This window comes from Megalobrama amblycephala, linkage group LG16 (genome assembly GCF_018812025.1).
Source record: "Megalobrama amblycephala isolate DHTTF-2021 linkage group LG16, ASM1881202v1, whole genome shotgun sequence".
NCBI classification, from domain to species: Eukaryota; Metazoa; Chordata; class Actinopteri; order Cypriniformes; family Xenocyprididae; genus Megalobrama; species Megalobrama amblycephala.
The window spans coordinates 38,248,553-38,267,445 of NC_063059.1; the positions used below are offsets into that span (position 1 = coordinate 38,248,553).

The 18,893-nt window shown below is 37.3% G+C and overlaps 2 protein-coding genes across 9 annotated transcripts in view; one reads left to right on the forward strand and one right to left on the reverse strand.

Moving 5' to 3' along the window:
• LOC125248560 (NACHT, LRR and PYD domains-containing protein 12-like) overlaps nucleotides 1-18,893 on the forward strand; it is a 1,264,817-nt gene that overhangs the window by 807,851 nt on the left and 438,073 nt on the right. The gene's annotated exons all lie outside the window — the stretch shown is intronic.
• The window catches only part of LOC125248571 (NACHT, LRR and PYD domains-containing protein 3-like), a 46,827-nt gene continuing 33,513 nt past the window's right edge, over nucleotides 5,580-18,893 (reverse strand). For all 8 annotated transcript variants that reach the window (XM_048160544.1, XM_048160545.1, XM_048160543.1 and 5 more), the window contains 2 exons: nucleotides 17,583-17,756; nucleotides 5,580-6,565 (listed from right to left, as the gene is read on the reverse strand). In XM_048160544.1, coding sequence (XP_048016501.1) covers nucleotides 6,559-6,565; nucleotides 17,583-17,756 — 181 coding nt within the window. In that variant the 3' untranslated portion in view covers nucleotides 5,580-6,558. The remainder of the gene's footprint in view (nucleotides 6,566-17,582; nucleotides 17,757-18,893) is intronic.

An 18,893-nucleotide genomic window follows, 5' to 3' on the forward strand; every position in this document is an offset into this window, starting at 1 on the left:
TTCATGGAGAGAGACTTGGAGAGTGGAGACTTTGGAACAGGAAGCGCTGGGAAACAGTCGGGAAAGCAGTGATCGCCCCACTTCAGGACTTCGCCCGTGCGCCATGAGATGGTGGGATTGTGTTGTTCTAGCCACGGGCGCCCTAGAACCACGTCAGCGGTGGATTCCTCCAGAACCAGCAGATGTACCTTCTCAGAGTGCAGGATGCCGACACAGAGTTGAAGAGGTCCAACATAATGACGGATGTTCTTACGGCTCAGGGGTTTGCCCGTGATGGAGTGGATTTGATAGCTAGTCGGAGACGGGGAGACTTTGAGGTTGAGTTGTCGGCAGAGGGCACCAGAGATGAAATTTCCTGCTGACCCTGAGTCGAGGAGCGCCACCACTGGAACAGAGGTGTTTGCAGCAGTAAGGATTACAACAGTAGTGAGTGGTTTCATTTTTTGGATAGAGGGAAAAATTGCACTCACCACGGGCCGAGGAGGACGGGTTGGGCATGTGGAGATGACATGCCCCGGTAATCCACAATATAAACATAAGTTCAGGGTCAGCCTTCTTTGTCTTTCATTTGTGGTGAGACGAGAATGATCAATCTGCATGGGTTCGGTGGCTGGTTCTGGAGGGCTGACGGGTTCGGATCGACGGAGGAGATTGGTGATGGTTGACTGGCCCTGGTGCTCTAGGAGACACGACTGCATACGGGACCCCACGCGAATGGCGAGTTGGATAAAGCGTTCAAGTCCAATGGAGTCCTCGTATGCAGCGAGATGCAGCCGCATATTGGGTTCCAACCCCTGACGGAATGATGTGATGAGAGCTTGTTCATTCCATCCGCTGGTGGCGGCTAGCGTTCGGAACTGCAAGGCATATTCGTTAACAGAGAGATTACGTTGTTTTAGATTGTAGAGTTTCTCACCAGTCGATGAATCCGTCAGAGGTTTCCCGAAGACCTCCCGGAAGTGAGAGACGAACGCCGAGTATGATCTGACCACAGGGCCTTTTTGAGTCCACAGAGAGTCTGCCCATTGCAGGGCCTTACCTTGCAATTGCGAGATGATGAACGCTATTTTAGCCGTGTCGGTGGTGTAGAATTGCGGCTGCATCTCCAGGACCAGTTCGCATTGGAGAAGGAATCCGCTGCATTCCTCCGCCGATCCAGAGTAGGGCGCCGGTTTGGCCATGGGACTGGCGGTGAATGCTGGTGAGGAAGCGGTGCTGGCTGGTGCTGGAGTGGAAGCGTTGCTGGAGGAAGATGACGATAGCTGTGGTGTGAGTGCTCGGCGCAGCGTGTCCACGAGCTCTTGAAACGGGTCGTTGGTGCTCATACTGTGAAGTTGTTATGGTCCGGTCTTCTGTTACAACAGAGACACGGAGACTGAAGTAGAAGCAATCCAGTTAAGTATTTATTCACAAGTAGATGAGCACAGAGTGATAACAAGCAGATATAGCGTGATGAGAGATGAATAGGATATAATACTGTCCTTTTAAACTTGCAGATGCTGGATGAGAGATGCAATGGAGGGAGACGATGGAGACACTCACACACACAGGTAGGTTTGCACACGGGGAGACCAGGAGACGAAGGAGATGAAGGAGATCGCTGGAGCAGGTAGGTAAGTCGTTTGGGAGTCCTTAAGGTAAGCACACATATGTCGTAGTGCGAACGAGACCGGACAGTGAGTGTGTGTGAGTGTGGTGGCTTTATGGTGCTGGTGATTGCAGAGTTAATGACGTGCAGGTGGCGGTGATTAGAAGGCTGGTGATTGAGTGCGTGGGTACTGCAGTGAGGTGGAACCTGACGTGTCTGTGACAGCAGCCTGTACAACTCATAATATAGGTCCAAGTTATACGTTACATGAAAGCAGATGAGAGTACAATATGAATAACATTATAAATTAAATATTCTGAGCGCATCTGCTTGCAAACAAGACTAGTATGCATATATTAGTGTTATAATAAATACTAATAATAGAAAAAAATATTACATGACCTGAGTAAATTGTCAATACTGAATCATAAGATACATTGGATAGTTGGATATAAAAATTCCAGATCAAAGAAGGTTGAGGATTTGCATTGTCTCAGGAAAACATATGCTGGCATGTTTGAATTAATGTAATAGCCAACTAATTTTTATTTCTTTATGATTTCAGGTCATGTGGAAAGACTGGAGATCTACAGCAGCATTGCAGTCCAGGTGTGGAAAGTGTACTATTCTTATACAACAAATTCTTTGTTTACATCTTTTCATCCTGCTGTTCTGTACAGTATTTTTTGTTGTAATTGTAACTAGAATCATTCAGAAACATGGCTTTTCCTATCACTGCTATCCTGACACACATCTCTACTTTACATTCCAGCCAGATGATCAACCAGTAGCTGCTCGCATCTCAGCCTGCTTGATGGAAATTTCCGACTTCCACCTGGATGACCTTTACCTTCAACTCCACCTTGCCAAGACAGAAGTTCTCGTGGTTTCAGCCACCCATCCTTTGTGTTATAATCAATCAGTTAAACTTCACAGACTACAGTGCTGGAACTGCCTGATCTTGAAGATTTGCCCAGTACAACATTGGGAAGACCAGGCCATTCCTATCGGAAAATGCTACACAACAGAACAACAACTGGCTCTGCAAGCCTGTACCTATACGCCCTCCAGAAGCTTGCGCTCTGAAAGTGAACAGCATCTTGTGGTGCCATCCCAAAGGGGCACAAACTCACTTTAACTGACCTTTACCTGGACTGTCCCATGCTGGTGGAATAACCTGACTAACTCAAACCATTTTCAAGAGACTGCTAAAGATGCATTTTTTGTGTGTGAACAACTGTCCTGATGATACTATCTGATTAACTGAAAAAAATAATTTCTATGCATACTGTGCTAGACTAACTAGAAATTGTCATTGTACTTATTGTTGCATCCATTCCCAGGTGAAAAAAAAAGTACATTTCTATACTCTACTTAAAGTGCTCTATTTTCGTGCACTAATTTTGTACTTAATATAAAAATTCTTCTTTAGTACTTCTTAAGATAATCTTGAGAACATCTAAGTGTACTCAACTGTGCTATTTTGAGACAGCATGAAATATGAACTAAAATGTGCTTTTAATATACTATCTCTGTATTTAAAAAATATATTTAATTACCACTTGTAGTACACTATGGATTCAAATGAACTATGTAAGTACTATGTAAGTGGTATCTAAATATTTTTTTTTTAAATACAGAGATAGTATATTAAAAGCACATTTTAGTTCATATTTCATTGTGTCTCAAAATAGCACAGTTGAGTACACTTAGATGTTCTTAAGATTATCTTAAGAAGTACTAAAGATCAATTTTTAGTATATTAAGTACAAAATTAGTGCACTAAAATAGAGCACTTTAAGTATATTATAGAAATGTACTTTTTTTCACCTGGGTTGTACTCCTTGTAGTCACTTTGGATAAAATGTAATCATATGTATAAAATAACAGCAATATTACAGTATAAAAGTATACAGAAATTGTATTTTAATGTAGATGTTCTATATACTAAGCTTCAATTTCCTATAATTTAAGTAACTTGACATACAATGTCTTATGTACAATGACTAATACCGTACATGTGCATGTTCCTTTGATTAAATGTATTTGGTACTATATTTTGTTAATTTAACAGAAATTGGTTTTTAATTTTATGCATTTCTAAGTAATTAATTTATAGATTGATTGTAGTTGTGAGTGGTTCTGTAAAAATAAAGATTAATACTGTAAAATGCAAACATTTGTTTTTGAATTTATGTGCTAAGTGCATTTTTATAAATAATTTCTTAGTTATTGTACATGGAAAATCTATATTTTAAAAGTAAATAACTGTAGATGGACAGAGCAGCTTGATAAAATAACTCATAAAAACCTTCAATTTGCAGAGATTAACCTGAAAGTTAGTAATTTTCTATGTAATCTGACATAATTTATCAGTTTTTTCACAGTTTAATAAATTATTATCAACAGTAATATACTGTAATTTAATGAATTTTGAATGTAAAGTCTGTTCTGTATTTTTACAGTTTTTGTATGTAATTTTGTGAAATAATTATTTGCTGTAATTTAACGGAATCCGTCTGGAAACTCTGCTGCCAGACTTTTTACCGTTTTTTTTACAGGATTTTTTTTTACAGTGCACCTCAGAGACGTAAAATGGTGGTCCAGGAGGTACGTCGGGAGGAGGAAGCAAGAAGGTGCGCCCAAGCTTTGGCACAGGCAAAGCAAGGGCAGTGGATGACATGGGAAGGAGTGGAGAAGAGGAAGATCTCCTGGAAAGAGCTGTGGGAGATGGAGGCATTTAGGGCAAGCTTTACCATCAGGGCTGCCTATGATGTCCTACCTTCTCCCGCAAACCTAAGCCAATGGTATGCCGAAGACCCCACGTGCCCTCTATGCCCAAGTCTAGCAACACTGAAGCACATCTTAGTGGGATGCAAGACCAGCCTCACCCAAGGCCGTTACACCTGGCAGCACAACCAGGTGCTAAAGTGTCTTGCAGCAGTGTTGGAAAGTCGACGGAGAAGCGTGAATGCCCTTCCTCCCCCGTCACCCCAGTGGCAGCCAACACCATTTGTTCGGGAGGGTGAGGGCCAAGCCAACCTCACCACCATAAGATCAGACTCTGGTCAGCTGGGCAGAGCACGGGACTGGGAGCTGCTGGCAGACTTGAACAAGAAACTCTGCTTCCCAGCTGAAATCGCAGCCACCAACCTGCGACCAGACCTTGTTCTGTGGTCAGCCTCCCTCAAGCTTGTCTACATCATCGAGCTCACTGTGCCCTGGGAGGGTGCAGTGGAGGAGGCCTATGAATGGAAAAGGTTGAGGTACGCCGAACTTGCAACCAATGTGCAACAACAAGGCTGGAACGTGAAGGTACGTCCAGTGGAAGTAGGCTGCAGAGGGTTTGTAGCCACCTCAACATCCAGGCTACTTAGGGAGATGGGAGTGCGAGGAAAGGCCCACCGGCAGGCAGTCAAAGACCTCTCTGTGGCTGCGGAAAAGGGAAGCCAGTGGCTATGGGTGAAGAGAAAAGACTCCGCTTGGGTCTTCAAAGGAGTTGATGGAACCTAGGGAGTGAACCTGGGACGCTGGGATTCACTGCTGAACCCTCTGGAGGTGTCGTGGGCCTATCAGCAAAACACCAAGGAAGGAGGGCGCCCACTTGACAACCCAAAGGGTGCCATCACTCAATTGACCATCCCATGGAGTCTCATCGGAGCCTCAAGTACCCTCCTGACGACATACCTGACGACAGTGCCATCACTCAATGGACCATCCCATGGAGTCTCATCGGTGCCTCAAGTATGCATTAAGGGATATCAACATCAAGTCCTATACAACAGATCTGTATAATTTTATTATTATTTTTCAGTCACACTGTAAATACAATACACTGTAAAAAATAAAACAAAGATTTTTGACTAGATTAAAAGACATTTTACAAGACAATGTTATTTCAGTTTTTATAGTTCAAAATTTCACATTTAATTCAATGTTACTTGCCATTTCTTTGTGTTTGAGAAATTCACCAGCAATTTCTGAGTGAAAATTGTTTATACACCATTTATTTCAGTCTACAAAACATCTTCAAGCACTATTATTATGAAGCACAGTCCTGTAATACATGTAAACACAGCAAGAAAGAACAATAAGTTCATATGGAAAGACGTCTCAATAAGGCAGTTTTTAGAAACATAATGACATCAACAGTTTAAATCAACCCATCATTCACACTTTAATATGAGCAGTTTATGGATGTGTGTTGGGGTTGATCTCTGTGTTCAATACGAGCTGATCATCATTTCTACAGACCTAAAGACTGTCATGTGCTTACATATGAATAACACTGATTTCTTGTAATACTAATGCCAAATCAGACTAGATGACAGCACAAAAATGTGATTTTTAAAGACACCTGAAGAAGCTGAAGAAACATTATTTGACATGGAAATGGAGTTTCTTACACAACAGCTTTGAAAAGACACTTCATGATTACAGCACTACTATATTCTCATCTCCATTCAGACTAGAGCTTCATCAACATCACATTAGTGATCAATTATGAGACAAATTCAAATTGTGCTGTAAAGTAGTTTTAAAGTGACAATAGTGTCATTTTATGTGAGTGAGCGACTTTAATACAGTGCAGTCAGAAATGTATGTTATTTATAAAGTTATACAGTATTTTATACATACATATATACAAGTTAACAGAGTTAGTGTATAACTCACATACTGTACAGTCATCATTAACATTTATGAAACCCTGTCTTAAAAAAGCTATAATTATTAATCTATCAGTCTGTATTCAGTATGTATAACAAGAAACACAAACGGTGTCTCTCTGTCAGCTCTCTGAGCTCTCTGCTTCAGGACCCTGTGGTTTCTGCTGCGTGATTCAGATCAGAGGAGTTTATAAACACTGTGGTGAATTTCTCAAGTTACAGTGGAGAAAGAAGAGAGTGTCCGTGAGGAGAGTGTGTGGAGCCGGACTCAGAGCGGATATTTGAACGGAAATGGGATTTTCCTCATAACCTGTAAATCCAAAAATAAAACAGTCAATTATATAAAATCAGACATTCATTTGAAATAATAAAAGTCTGAAACATGCCTTAACTATTTTAATATTTGAAGATCAATTATAAACCAGCCAAATCTCTCTGTTTATCAGATACAATGTACTTATTGTGTTCATATTGTATTGAAAACACTTTTGCTGCTATTGAGGTTGAATATGGGTAAGGTATGGGTAGAATAAAAGTTTAAGGGTGGTTTAAGGCGTAAGGGAACGGTCAACAGTGGGGCTGTATTGACACAATTTTCACGATTCGATTCGATTACTATTCACATGCTTTTGATTCGATTCGATTACGATTTCGATTCATTCATATTGATTATTTTGGATGTAGTATTTCAGTTACAGTACATTGGCAAATTTTCTAGAGGAAAAAAAATCTCTCAAATAATGCTGTAAACTACACATGAGAGTCAGTTTGTACTACTATAATAATATTGAAGGTTAAATTAACTTATTTATATACAAACACTTAAATTACACTCAATGATGTTTATATTATAAATAAAGTTTAGAATTACATAATCACATTTCTACTCCAATTTGTTTTTTTTGAAATATAAACATTTAAATCGTGGCTGTCATAACTGATTTATTCAAACATGCATTAAATATTGAAGAACATTAAAAATGATAATGAATATGTAATGGTGCATAGCTATTATTTATCAGAATGCTTTCTAGAGTTCAATTTTCTAGCTGACTAATGAGTTTATGGTCACTGAATATGTTTTTCTGAGGTGAATGTGACGTTACGTGACATTGTTTACAAGCTGTTTTAATGACGTCTTTCCGAAGTTGAAACACTGATTGAGCGATTACATGAGACATGATATGGATTTCAGTAAGTTGTACTGTATATTTTAACATACCTTCAGATGTTTAGTCTTGTTTATTTCGCACTGTAACTGGTATTAAAGTGGAGGAGAGGATCTCGTGCTGCCGCTTCTCTTTAACTGAGGCGCTAAAGCGATCTGTCACGCCACATTAAACAGCGCCAAAACAGTATTTGTTTTTTGAATCTCATAATAAGATGGACGTCATTTGAAATCTAAGACTTTGCTTCATATCAAAAGTAACAAAGCACAAAGATTAATGCGATTTATTGGATGGGAGGTGGGTCCGTGTATCTTTTGGTCATTTGTTTTTTTTATTTGATAATGAAATCGGAAAATTAAAAAACAGCACCTTTTTCGTTTTTTTCATTTTTTTCAAACAAAACGAAAAACAAGAATTCGGCTTGATTTTTCGTTTTCCGTTCAGGGGTAGAAAATGAATAATCAACTTGAATGTTTGATCTCAACACGTGGGCGGGAATGAAACGCCCCTTCCCAGATAGCAACTTTGTGTCGGCCCAGATGCGGCCCACATCTGGCACATGCAGAATGATGATCTGGGCCACATGTGGCAGGAATGATGGCATTAAGGGCGAACCGCTCCTGTTTGCCATATCTGGGCCACAAGCAGGCCATAGAAATACCACATGTCAGCCAAGAGCAAAGAAATAAACCAGAAATGGACCTTATCTGATCCACAAAATATTTATATATTATTTATAGAGTCCTTTCAGCATTAACAAGCCTGTTATCGAGCAGAATCACTGAAGGAAAGAAGGAAACAGAAAAAAATGAGCAGAAACACAAAAACTACAACTGACTTCAGCCACAGCCTTAGAGGAAATCAAGTGAAGATAAAATACACTAAATCTCTGAAGATCTGATTAAACAACTCCACAAACAGCATTACCAGCTTCACTTATCACTAACCAGACTGACTTTATTTCTGTCAGACATCTACAAAAGTTCTTATTGAGAATTAACAGAAGTTTAACTCTCGTTTGTTTATTTTGAGGTTACCATGATGGTGATGGATGTTTCCATTAGTTGGCCTCTTAACTTTTTTCATATATATGTATATTTGTTTTCTCTGACTGCTGTGATAGTGTGTTTATCAAACACTTTAGCAGTAGCAATAAAAATTGAAATGAGATCAGGAGTTGGCCATTAGTTTTTGATTATTTTTTAGTCTGTGAAATGGCCTGAATCAATGATGTTGTTTAAGTGTAAAAAATATTTTCGGCCATTAATACAACAACATTACAAACCCTGTGCTTCTGTGACATGCGATCCAGCTGTATTACAGAAATTAGAATTTTTTTTTTTTTTTTTTTGAGTTTTGAGATGACACACTAAGACATCAATAATCAGTACATGAATCTCAACTATGGTGACAAACAAAAGCGTCATGTAGCCGCAATGCATGCTGGGTACCATAGTACAAAACTCCCAGAATGCATCAGAGCATGGATAAATTATGCAGCTGATCTTATTGTCTGAATATTTTGTTTATTGTCACCATTGTTGAGATTCATATGCTGATTACTGATATATTTGTTTGTCATTGTAGTTTTCCTTTTTGCTTTTTTTTTCTTATGGATTTCTGCAATACATCTGGATCTCATTTCACAGTAACAATTACTATATTCAGTTATAACTTCGGTGAAGCAGGCTATTTAACAAAGATAATAAAATCATCAATAGCTAACTATCATCACACGATCATACTTCGGTTTTCTTTATTACTGCTAACGTGTTTGAAAGAAACACTACCACAGCAGCCAGAGAAGTCAATTATATTTCAAAAAAGTTAAGAGGCCAACTAATGGAAACATCCATCACCATCATGGTAACCTTACATGAAACAAACATGAGAGTTAAACTTCTGTTAATTCTCAATAAGAACTTTTGTAGATGTCTGACAGAAATAAAGTCAGTCTGGTTAGTGATAAGTGAAGCTGGTAATGCTGTTTGTGGAGTTGTTTAATCAGATCTTCAGAGATTTAGTGTATTTTATCTTCACTTGATTTCCTCTAAGGCTGTGGCTGAAGTCAGTTGTAGTTTTTGTGTTTCTGCTCATCTCTTTTTTTTCTGTTTCCTTCTTTCCTTCAGTGATTCTGCTTGATAACAGGCTTGTTAATGCTGAAATGACTCTATAAATAATATATAAATATTTTGTGGATCAGATAAGGTCCATTTCTGGTTTATTTCTTTGCTCTTGGCTGACATGTGGCATTTCTATGGCCTGCTTGTGGCCCAGATATGGCAAACAGGAGCGGTTCGCCTAAATGCCATCATTCCTGCCACATGTGGCCCAGATCATCATTCTGCATGTGCCAGATGTGGGCCGCATCTGGGCCGACACAAAGTTGCTATCTGGGTTTCCACTGATTGGTCAACCAAACATTAAACGGTGACGTCATCAGTTCTTCCGCAGTTCAGCGCAGCAGAATAATAGTCCTTCGCTGTGATAGATTTAACACGTTTATTGCAACTACATTTAATCTCTTTCTCATCAAACAGCCAGACTAACGAATGGCTTGAGACACAAATTGAGGCAGAGCCTAGACAAGGCTTTCTCCTGTGTGTCCATAAATTTGGCGTGTTTATCTCAGAAATATTATTATTTCAGATATAATAATTTACTTCGCACCTGCACTCACAACTACCTAATAGCCAACACCTTTGACACACTGCCTGTTTTATTATTGCTGACCACCATCGTAGTTAATGTTCACAGCGCATCTATTATATTTCTAATGATTTTTATTCAGTCAACAGATGGATATTATAATGGCATTATCTAATGTTTCAGTGATTGACTTTAGTGAAATATGAATTTGACATAACGATTTTAAGGTGAACTTGTTTTAGTTATATGAATAAAACCCTGAAATAAGACTTTGTACAATAAACCAGAGATGAAAGGTTTATTTAATGCCATCTACCAGTGTCAGAAATTAACTTTCCCATATGGGACAAATCATTTTCAGGGGTATTTTTTTTTTTTACCTTTATATATAATTTATTTCCTAATCTTATTAAATATGTATGCTATCTATAATGTTAAATTCTTAAATGTAGTCAAATAAATTATAATAATATGACACTAGGCTGTTACCAATTAAATCAGTATCAACCAACTGCATGATGCTTTCAGATGTAGCTTCTTACAGTAAATACATTTACACATTAATTACAACTGTATAATATAATGAGATTAATATTTTAAACAACATTTTTATTCAGAAATATGAAATGACAAAATGAAATGATACTTGGATTATATAAGTGTTATCGCCACTAGGTGGCGGTAAGTCATTGTGTTAAAGAAGGAGTCATTTATTCATTTGTCGATTCGTTCAAAGCGCTGATTCATTCAGGAATAAAATCAAGTGGCTGTCTATATTAATTGGTCACTGAATCATCGTCTATATTAATGGGTTGTTCAAAGACTGATTCATTCAGGAATGAAACACTGTGTGCATTTACTGCGAGTCAGTCGCACAACGGTTCTGTGACTTTATTTGCTTTGGAGGTTTAGTTGGCAGAGAAAATAACCGTTCTGTCTGCCATCCGTTAGCCGGCCAATACTTAATATTAATTAAATAATCTCAACGTATTGCCTAAAACAAAAGTTATGACATCTGTGTATGATGACTTAAATTGATACTGGTCTTCACTATGTCTGTGCTGTCGCGTGAGTCGCGCAGCGTTGCCACACAGTTTTTGTGTAGGTGGTCAGCAATAATAAAACAGGCAGTGTGCCAAAGGTGTTGGCTATTAGGTAGTTGTGAGTGCAGGTGCAAAGTAAATTATTATTTCTGAGATAAACTAGTATAATGATAATAATATTTCTGAGCTAAACAAGCATTGCCGAATTTATGGACACACAGAAGAAAGCTTCTACAGGCACTGCCTCGATATGGTATGTGTCAAGTCATTCGTTAGTCTGGCTGTTTGATGAGAAAGAGATTAAATGTAAATTTATGCGTTAAATCCATCGCAGCGAAGGACTATTATTCTGCTGCTCTGAACTGTGGAAGAACTGATGACGGCACCATTTAATGTTTGGTTGACCAATCAGCAGAACGTTTCATTCCCGCCCAATCAGGGTATCTTCCGTTCATTCATGTTTTGATTTGAAATTGAAATCAGAAAAATGAGAAAACCACACTTTTTTTCATTTTTCATTTTTAAAATGAAAATGAAAAAAACAAAAAACTGGCTTGATTTTTCTTTTTTCGTTCTGGGTTGGAAACAAATAACCAGTTTGAAAATTCAATCTCTACATGTGGGCAAGAATGAAACGCCTCTTTCCGCTGATTGGTCAACCAGACGTCAAACCATGTCGTCATCAGTTGTTCGTCGGTTCAGCTCAACAGAATAAAAGTCCCTCGTTCTACAGCTGTACGGATTCTTAACGTGTTTATTCTACATTTAATCTCTTTCTAGTGAATTCTTGACACAAATCGTTCTGATGCAGAGTCGGGGCTTAATTCTGTGTAGACATTAATTCATCACATGAAATATTAGTTTATCTCATAAATATTAATTTACTTTGCAGCTGCACACAACTACCCCCAGCCTACAACTTCGATACATTGAGTGTAAAAATGTCTTTTGTTTTGCACAACATGGGATGGATTTGAAATGATAGATAGGCTATAAAATATAGGCCTATATGTATGTATGTATGTATGTATGTATGTGTGTGTGTATTTTACAGTCACAGTATATCTATTAGGCCTATTCTATTTTGAGTTTTGTTTTCATAGAGAAGTGTAGGACATGTCAAATGTCAAATATTCAGTTAATCCTTCTGTTTCATAATATATGTATATAATAGGCAACATGCATTTTTTTTTTTCTTTTCTTGAAGTTATAACTTTTGTTTAAGGCAATATTCTCAGTTTATTTCATTAATATTGGGTATTAATGAATGTCACACAAAACAGTGTTTTATTTTCTCTGCCAACTAAACTTCCAATGCAGATCAGAACCGTTGAAATGAATCAGCGTTTTGAACGAATTGCTTAAATAAACGACTCAATCATTAACACAATGACTTGCTGACTCCTACTGGCGACATTAATTTCCTAATCCAATTATCATTTCATTTTGTCATTTAAAATTTTCTGTATTCAAAATGATGTGTAAAACATTAATATCACTTACATTATGCAATTGTAATTCCTACACATATACTGCCCTCTCTGAGCAATCTAACAACTCATAAATCTAAAAGCAACTTCAGGTGGTGCTTCTTTGCCACCTCTGCAAGCCTTTGTTTGATACTGATTTAATTGGTAACAACCTATAGCGTCATATTATTGTAATTTAAATGACTAAATTTAAGAACTTAACATTAAAGAAAGCACACATATTTAATAAGATTAGGAAAAAAATCCTAAAATCCCCTGTAAATCAATTAATCAACTAATTACAGTTAATTTCTGACAGACAGATGACAATAAATAGGCTATAAAATACTCTTTATCTCATTATTGTTAGTGTTATTTCAGGGTTTTGATATATAGTCTAATACTGATAAAGTATAATTGATATCTTCTTAAGAGAGCAGTACAATGGTTATTTTTAACACTGTTTTAACATTTTTCCCTTTATTTATTTATTTTACTTTTTTTTTAAAATGTGTGAAAGCCAATTTCAAATGGGCATAAACGAGTTCACCTCATCAAATCATCCAATTCGCATTTTAAGTCCATCTCTCTATAAGCACCGCTTTGATGAACTAATAACATGTAATATATTTTCATATCTGTCATATTTCAAATTCATCTCATGTCCAAAACTCAGGGTGTTGTCTAAAACAAAAGTTATGACTGCTGCATATTTACATCGGCTATTGATTTGCACTTTTTTAATTCAATGTATACCTATACATTCACTGCCCAGTGCCTTGAGCAGCTTCGCTAGATTTTTATATTTGGTCACTTCAATAAAACAGGCATTGTGCCAACGTTGTAGTATGGGGGTAATTGTGTGCAGCTGCAAAGTAAATTAATATTTTGTGAGAAAGACATAAAATGTAGAATAAACGCGTTAAGAATCAGTACAGCTGTAGAGCGAGGGACTTTTATTCTGTTGAGCTGAACCGATGAACAACTGATGATGATATGGTTTGACGTCTGGTTGACCAATCAGCGGAAAGAGGTGTTTCATTCCCGCCCACATGTAGAGATTGAATATTCAAACTGCTTATTTGTTTCCAACCCCAGAGCGAAAAAAGAAAAATCAAGCCAATTATTTGTTTTTTCGTTTTCATTTTGAAAATGAAAAACGAAAAAAAGTGTGGTTTTCTCATTTTTCTGATTTCAATATCAAATCAAAACATGAATGAACAGAAGATACCCTGATTCCGCCCACGTATTGAGATCAAACATTCAAGTTGTTTATTAATTTTCTACCCCTGAACGAAAAACAAAAATCAAGCCGAATTCTTGTTTTTCGTTTTGTTTGAAAAAATTTAAAAACAAAAAAGGGGCCGTTTTTTCATTTTTCGATTTCATTATTAAATCAAAAAACGAATGACCAAAAGATACACGAATCAGGGTATCTTCCGTTCATTCATGTTTTGATTTGATATTGAAATCAGAACAATTAGAAAACCGCACTTTTTTTCGTTTTTCATTTTCAAAATCAACCTGGTCTCATGACGAAAACGTACCCGTGGGCACGTTTTCGCGAGTCCCGAAATACGTACCGGTGAGTACATATAGCTGCAGTTTCGCTCTGAAATGTCCACTGGGCGGCGCCAAAAGCGTGTTTTTTTTGTTTTTTGTTTTTTGCCGGAGCACATAATAGGGTGAATGCGGTACGTTTTTATGACCTTGCTTTTTAGACGAATCGCCGCCGTTCTCGATTTGACGTTTGCGCTCCGTTGCGTTTTAAAATAACTTCCCACCGACGCTACGCCTAAACCTACCCGATAGTGTTAACAAAAAGCAAACGCGACGTAAGAAGCGTCCGTTTTTCAGCTCGTTTAGATCTCTCTTTGAGGTCTTGTCTTTTTTTTTTTTTTTTTTGCCGTCAGTCGCCTTTCACGGGATTCGTACCCAGGCAGGGGGGGGGGGGGGTCGACTCCTCGCCGTAAGTCCGACTCCGTATCGGCCGAGCTACCGAGCAAGCTTGGTCACGGTCAAAAAAAGCGCAATGCGTAGAGCCGGAGAGTCCAGAGTACGTTCGTTTACAAATCGGGCACTCCGGTCGGATGCGTTTTGAAGCCGTGACGTGATATTGCGCGAGGAGACGCCAAAACGAGTCTTTACGAATCCATAATCCGACCCCGGCCGTCGTCGAAACCGTGCGTGAAAACGAGCAAAAGCGCTCATCGACGTTTTGCCGGCCTCTAGCGTTCGTTTCTGTCGGAAACTGCAGCGAGACGTACTCGCCGGTACGTAATTTTGTGTCTCGCGAAAACGTGCCCACTGGTACGTCTCTCCCATGAGACCAGGTTGTTCAAAATGAAAACGAAAAAACAAAAAATTGGCTTGATTTTTCTTTTTTCGTTCTGGGGTAGGAAACAAATAGGCAGTTTGAATATTCGATCTCTACATGTGGGCGGGAATGAAATGCCTCTTTCCGCTGATTGGTCAACCAGACGTCAAACCATGTCGTCATCAGTTGTTCATCGGTTCAGCTCATCAGAATAAAAGTCCCTCGTTCTACAGCTGTACTGATTCTTAACGCGTTTATTCTACATTTTATCTCTTTCTCATCAAATAGCCAGACTAGTGAATGTTGACACAAATCGTTCTGATGCAGAGTCAGGGCTTAATTCTGTGTAGACATTAATTCATCACGTGAAATATTAGTTTATCTCATAAATATTAATTTACTTTGCAGCTGCACACAACTACCTCCAGCCTACAACTTTGATACATTGAGTGTAAAAATGTCTTTTGTTTTAGACAACATGGGATGGATTTGAAATGATAGATAGGCTATAAAAAAAATATATATATATATATATTACAGTCACAGCACATCTATTATGCCTATTCTATTTTGAGTTTTTTTTTTTCATAGAGAAGTGTAGGACATGTCAAATGTCAAATATTCAGTTATCCTTCTGTTTCATAATATATGTATATAATAGGCAACATGCTATTTTTTCCTTTTCTTAAAGCTATAACTTTTGTTTACGGCAATATTCTGAGTTTATTTCATTAATATTGAGTATTAAATAATGTCACACAAACCGGTGTTTTAATTTCTCTGCCGACTAAACTTCCAATGTATATCAGAACCGTTGTGTGACTGATTCCTAGCGCACAGAGCAGTGTTTCAGAGTCAGAGTCTTTGAACAAATCAGTTGACCGAGTGATTCAATGGCCCAAAAGTTTATAGAGATCCAATTGATATATTCTTGAATGAATCAGCGTTTTGAACGAATCGCTTAAATAAATGACGCTTAAATAATGTCATTAACACAAAGACTTGCTGACACCTACTGGCGAGATTAATTTCATAATCCAATTATCGTTTCATTTTGTCATTTAAAATTTTCTGTATTCAAAATGATGTGTAAAACATTAATATCACTTACATTATGCAATTGTAATTCCTACACATATACTGCCCTCTCTGAGCAATCTAACAACTCATAAATCTAAAAGCAACTTCAGGTGGTGCTTCTTTGCCACCTCTGCAAGCCTTTGTTTGATACTGATTTAATTGGTAACAACCTATAGCGTCATATTATTGTAATTTAAATGACTAAATTTAAGAACTTAACATTAAAGAAAGCATACATATTTAATAAGATTAGGAAAAAAATCCTAAAATCCCCTGTAAATCAATTAATCAATTTAATCAATTACAGTTAATTTCTGACACAGACAGATGACAATAAATAGGCTATAAAATACTCTTTATCTCATTATTGTTAGTGTTATTTCAGGGTTTTGATATATAGTCTAATACTGATAAAGTATAATTGATATCTTCTTAAGAGAGCACTATTATGGTTATTTTTTTACACTGTTTTAACATTTTTCCCTTTACTTATTTATTTATTTTACTTTTTTTAAATGTGTGATAGCCTATTTCAAATGGGCATAAACGAGTTCACCTTCGTCATCAAATCATCCAATTCGCATTTTAAGTCCATCTCTCTATAGCACCGCTTTGATGAACTAATAACATGTAATATATTTTCATATATTTCAAATTCATCCCAGATCCCAAAACTCAGGGTGTTGTCTAAAACAAAAGTTATGACTGCTGCATATTTACATCGATAGGCTACAGATTTGCACTTTTTAATTCAATACATTCACTGCCCAGTGCGTCGAGCAGCTTCGCTAGATTTTTATAGTTGGTCACTTCAATAACAGTCATTGTGCTAACGTTGTAGAATGGGGGTAATTGTGTGCAGCTGCAAAGTAAATTAATATTTGATGAGAGAGAGATAAAATGTAGAATAAAAGTGTTAAGAATCCGTACAGCTGTAGAACGAGGGACTTTTATTTTGTTGAGCGGAACCGATGAACAACTGATGACGATATGGTTTGACGTCTGGTTGACCAATCAGCGGAAAGAGGCGTTTCATTCCCGCCCACATGTAGAGATCGAATATTCAAACTGGTTATTTGTTTCCAACCCCAGAGCGAAAAAAGAAAAATCAAGCTAGTTTTTTGTTTTTTCGTTTTCATTTTAAAAATGAAAAACGAAAAAAAGTGCGGTTTTCTCATTTTTCTGATTTCAATATCAAATCAAAACATGAATGAACGGAAGATACCCCGAGATGCTACGTGTTCTGCTCATTCATCAACTGAAAACAGACTAGACTAATCGATTCTCTGGATTTAAGAATCAATATCGGTTCATAAAAATGAGAATCGATTAAAATCGAGAAATCGATATTTTTTACCCAGCCCGTCAACAGTGTAATTATAAATGTAATTACAGAAATTATTTACAGATGTAATTAAATACAGGTATTTTTAAAATATAAGTACAATGTAAAAATATTGCATTGAACTAAATGATTCATTTTAATGTTAGTACATAGTTGTTAAAAACACCTAATATAAAGTGGAACCAAATATGCATATAAATATATGAATGTTCAGCTATATGAAAACTTGAATATTTATTTGAAATTATTACTTACCACAGTTTCTCTAGTTTATAATGTGGAGAATTCTTTAGATCAGTGAGCAGTTCACGTTCTGAATGTCCTATTTTATTCAGTGACAGACTCAGTTCTCTCAGGTGTGAGGGGTTTGATCTCAGAGCTGAAGTCAGAGCAGCACAACCTTCATCTGTGACGCCACAATCACTCAACCTGTAGAGAACAATGACACACTCTCTCAGATCAGATCAGATCAGTTTAGCAGTGAATCCATTATTAAAGAGAAAATACAAACTTAAAGCACAAATCAATATGTGTGATAATTTGAGATACAAAATGTCACAGAGCACAAAACATGATATGTGTGTGTGTGTGTGTGTGTGTGTGTGCGCGCGTGTGTGTGTGTGTGTGTGTGTGTGTGTGTGTGTGTGTGTGTGTGTGTGTCCGCTTGTTTTTGTGACATATCAGGACACAAATGTGTATAATAACATGGGTATGACATAGATATTACAAGGAGAGAGTGTAATGTCCCCACTTTTCAAAAGGCTTATAAATCATACAGAATGAGTTTTTGTGAGAAAGTAAAAGTGTGCACAGTTTCCTGTGATGGTTAGGTTTAGGGGTAGGGGTATTCACAAAAATGAACGTGTGTGTGTGTGTGTGTGTGTGTGTGTGTGTGTGTGTGTGTGTGTGCAGGTTTATATTACATTTTAGGGACCAAATGGTTGCCACAAGAATAGTAAAACCTGAGATCACCTACACTGTGACCAGCAGTCCCCATGAGGGAAACTGTTTAATAAATAAATATACTAAATCATTATTATTATTATTATTATTTATGTAAAAATGCAGACAGTTTTCTGTGATGGGTAGGTTTAGGGTTAGTGTAGGGGACAGAATATACAGTTTGTACAGAAAAAGCACATAAAAACCATTACTGGTGTGCATCTTGAGACTGTGTGTCTTTATTTAAAGGACAGGACACCTGTGTGACACACTTTTAATCTCATTTCCTTCACTGACTCCAGTTATCTTTTGGAGAAGTCGTCACACAGAGTTTCACACACTGTCCTGTCAATGATCACTCAATGTCTTCAATATCATTCTGAAAAATATAACTGTGTGTTATTAGATTAGTCAGATTGTGTTTGTCTATGAGTGTGACTTAATTTTATTAATAATGAATGCAGAAATCCAGATATTTTCAAAGGGTTCACAAATGTATTCTTGTCACTGTATATATTGTATTCATATTGAAATGGTTCTTTGTTCAGATGTTTCAGTTGTAAATTTATATAATTGTCAAGGCCTCATATTCACAGTGTCTCTGCTGCCCTCTGCTGGTGAACA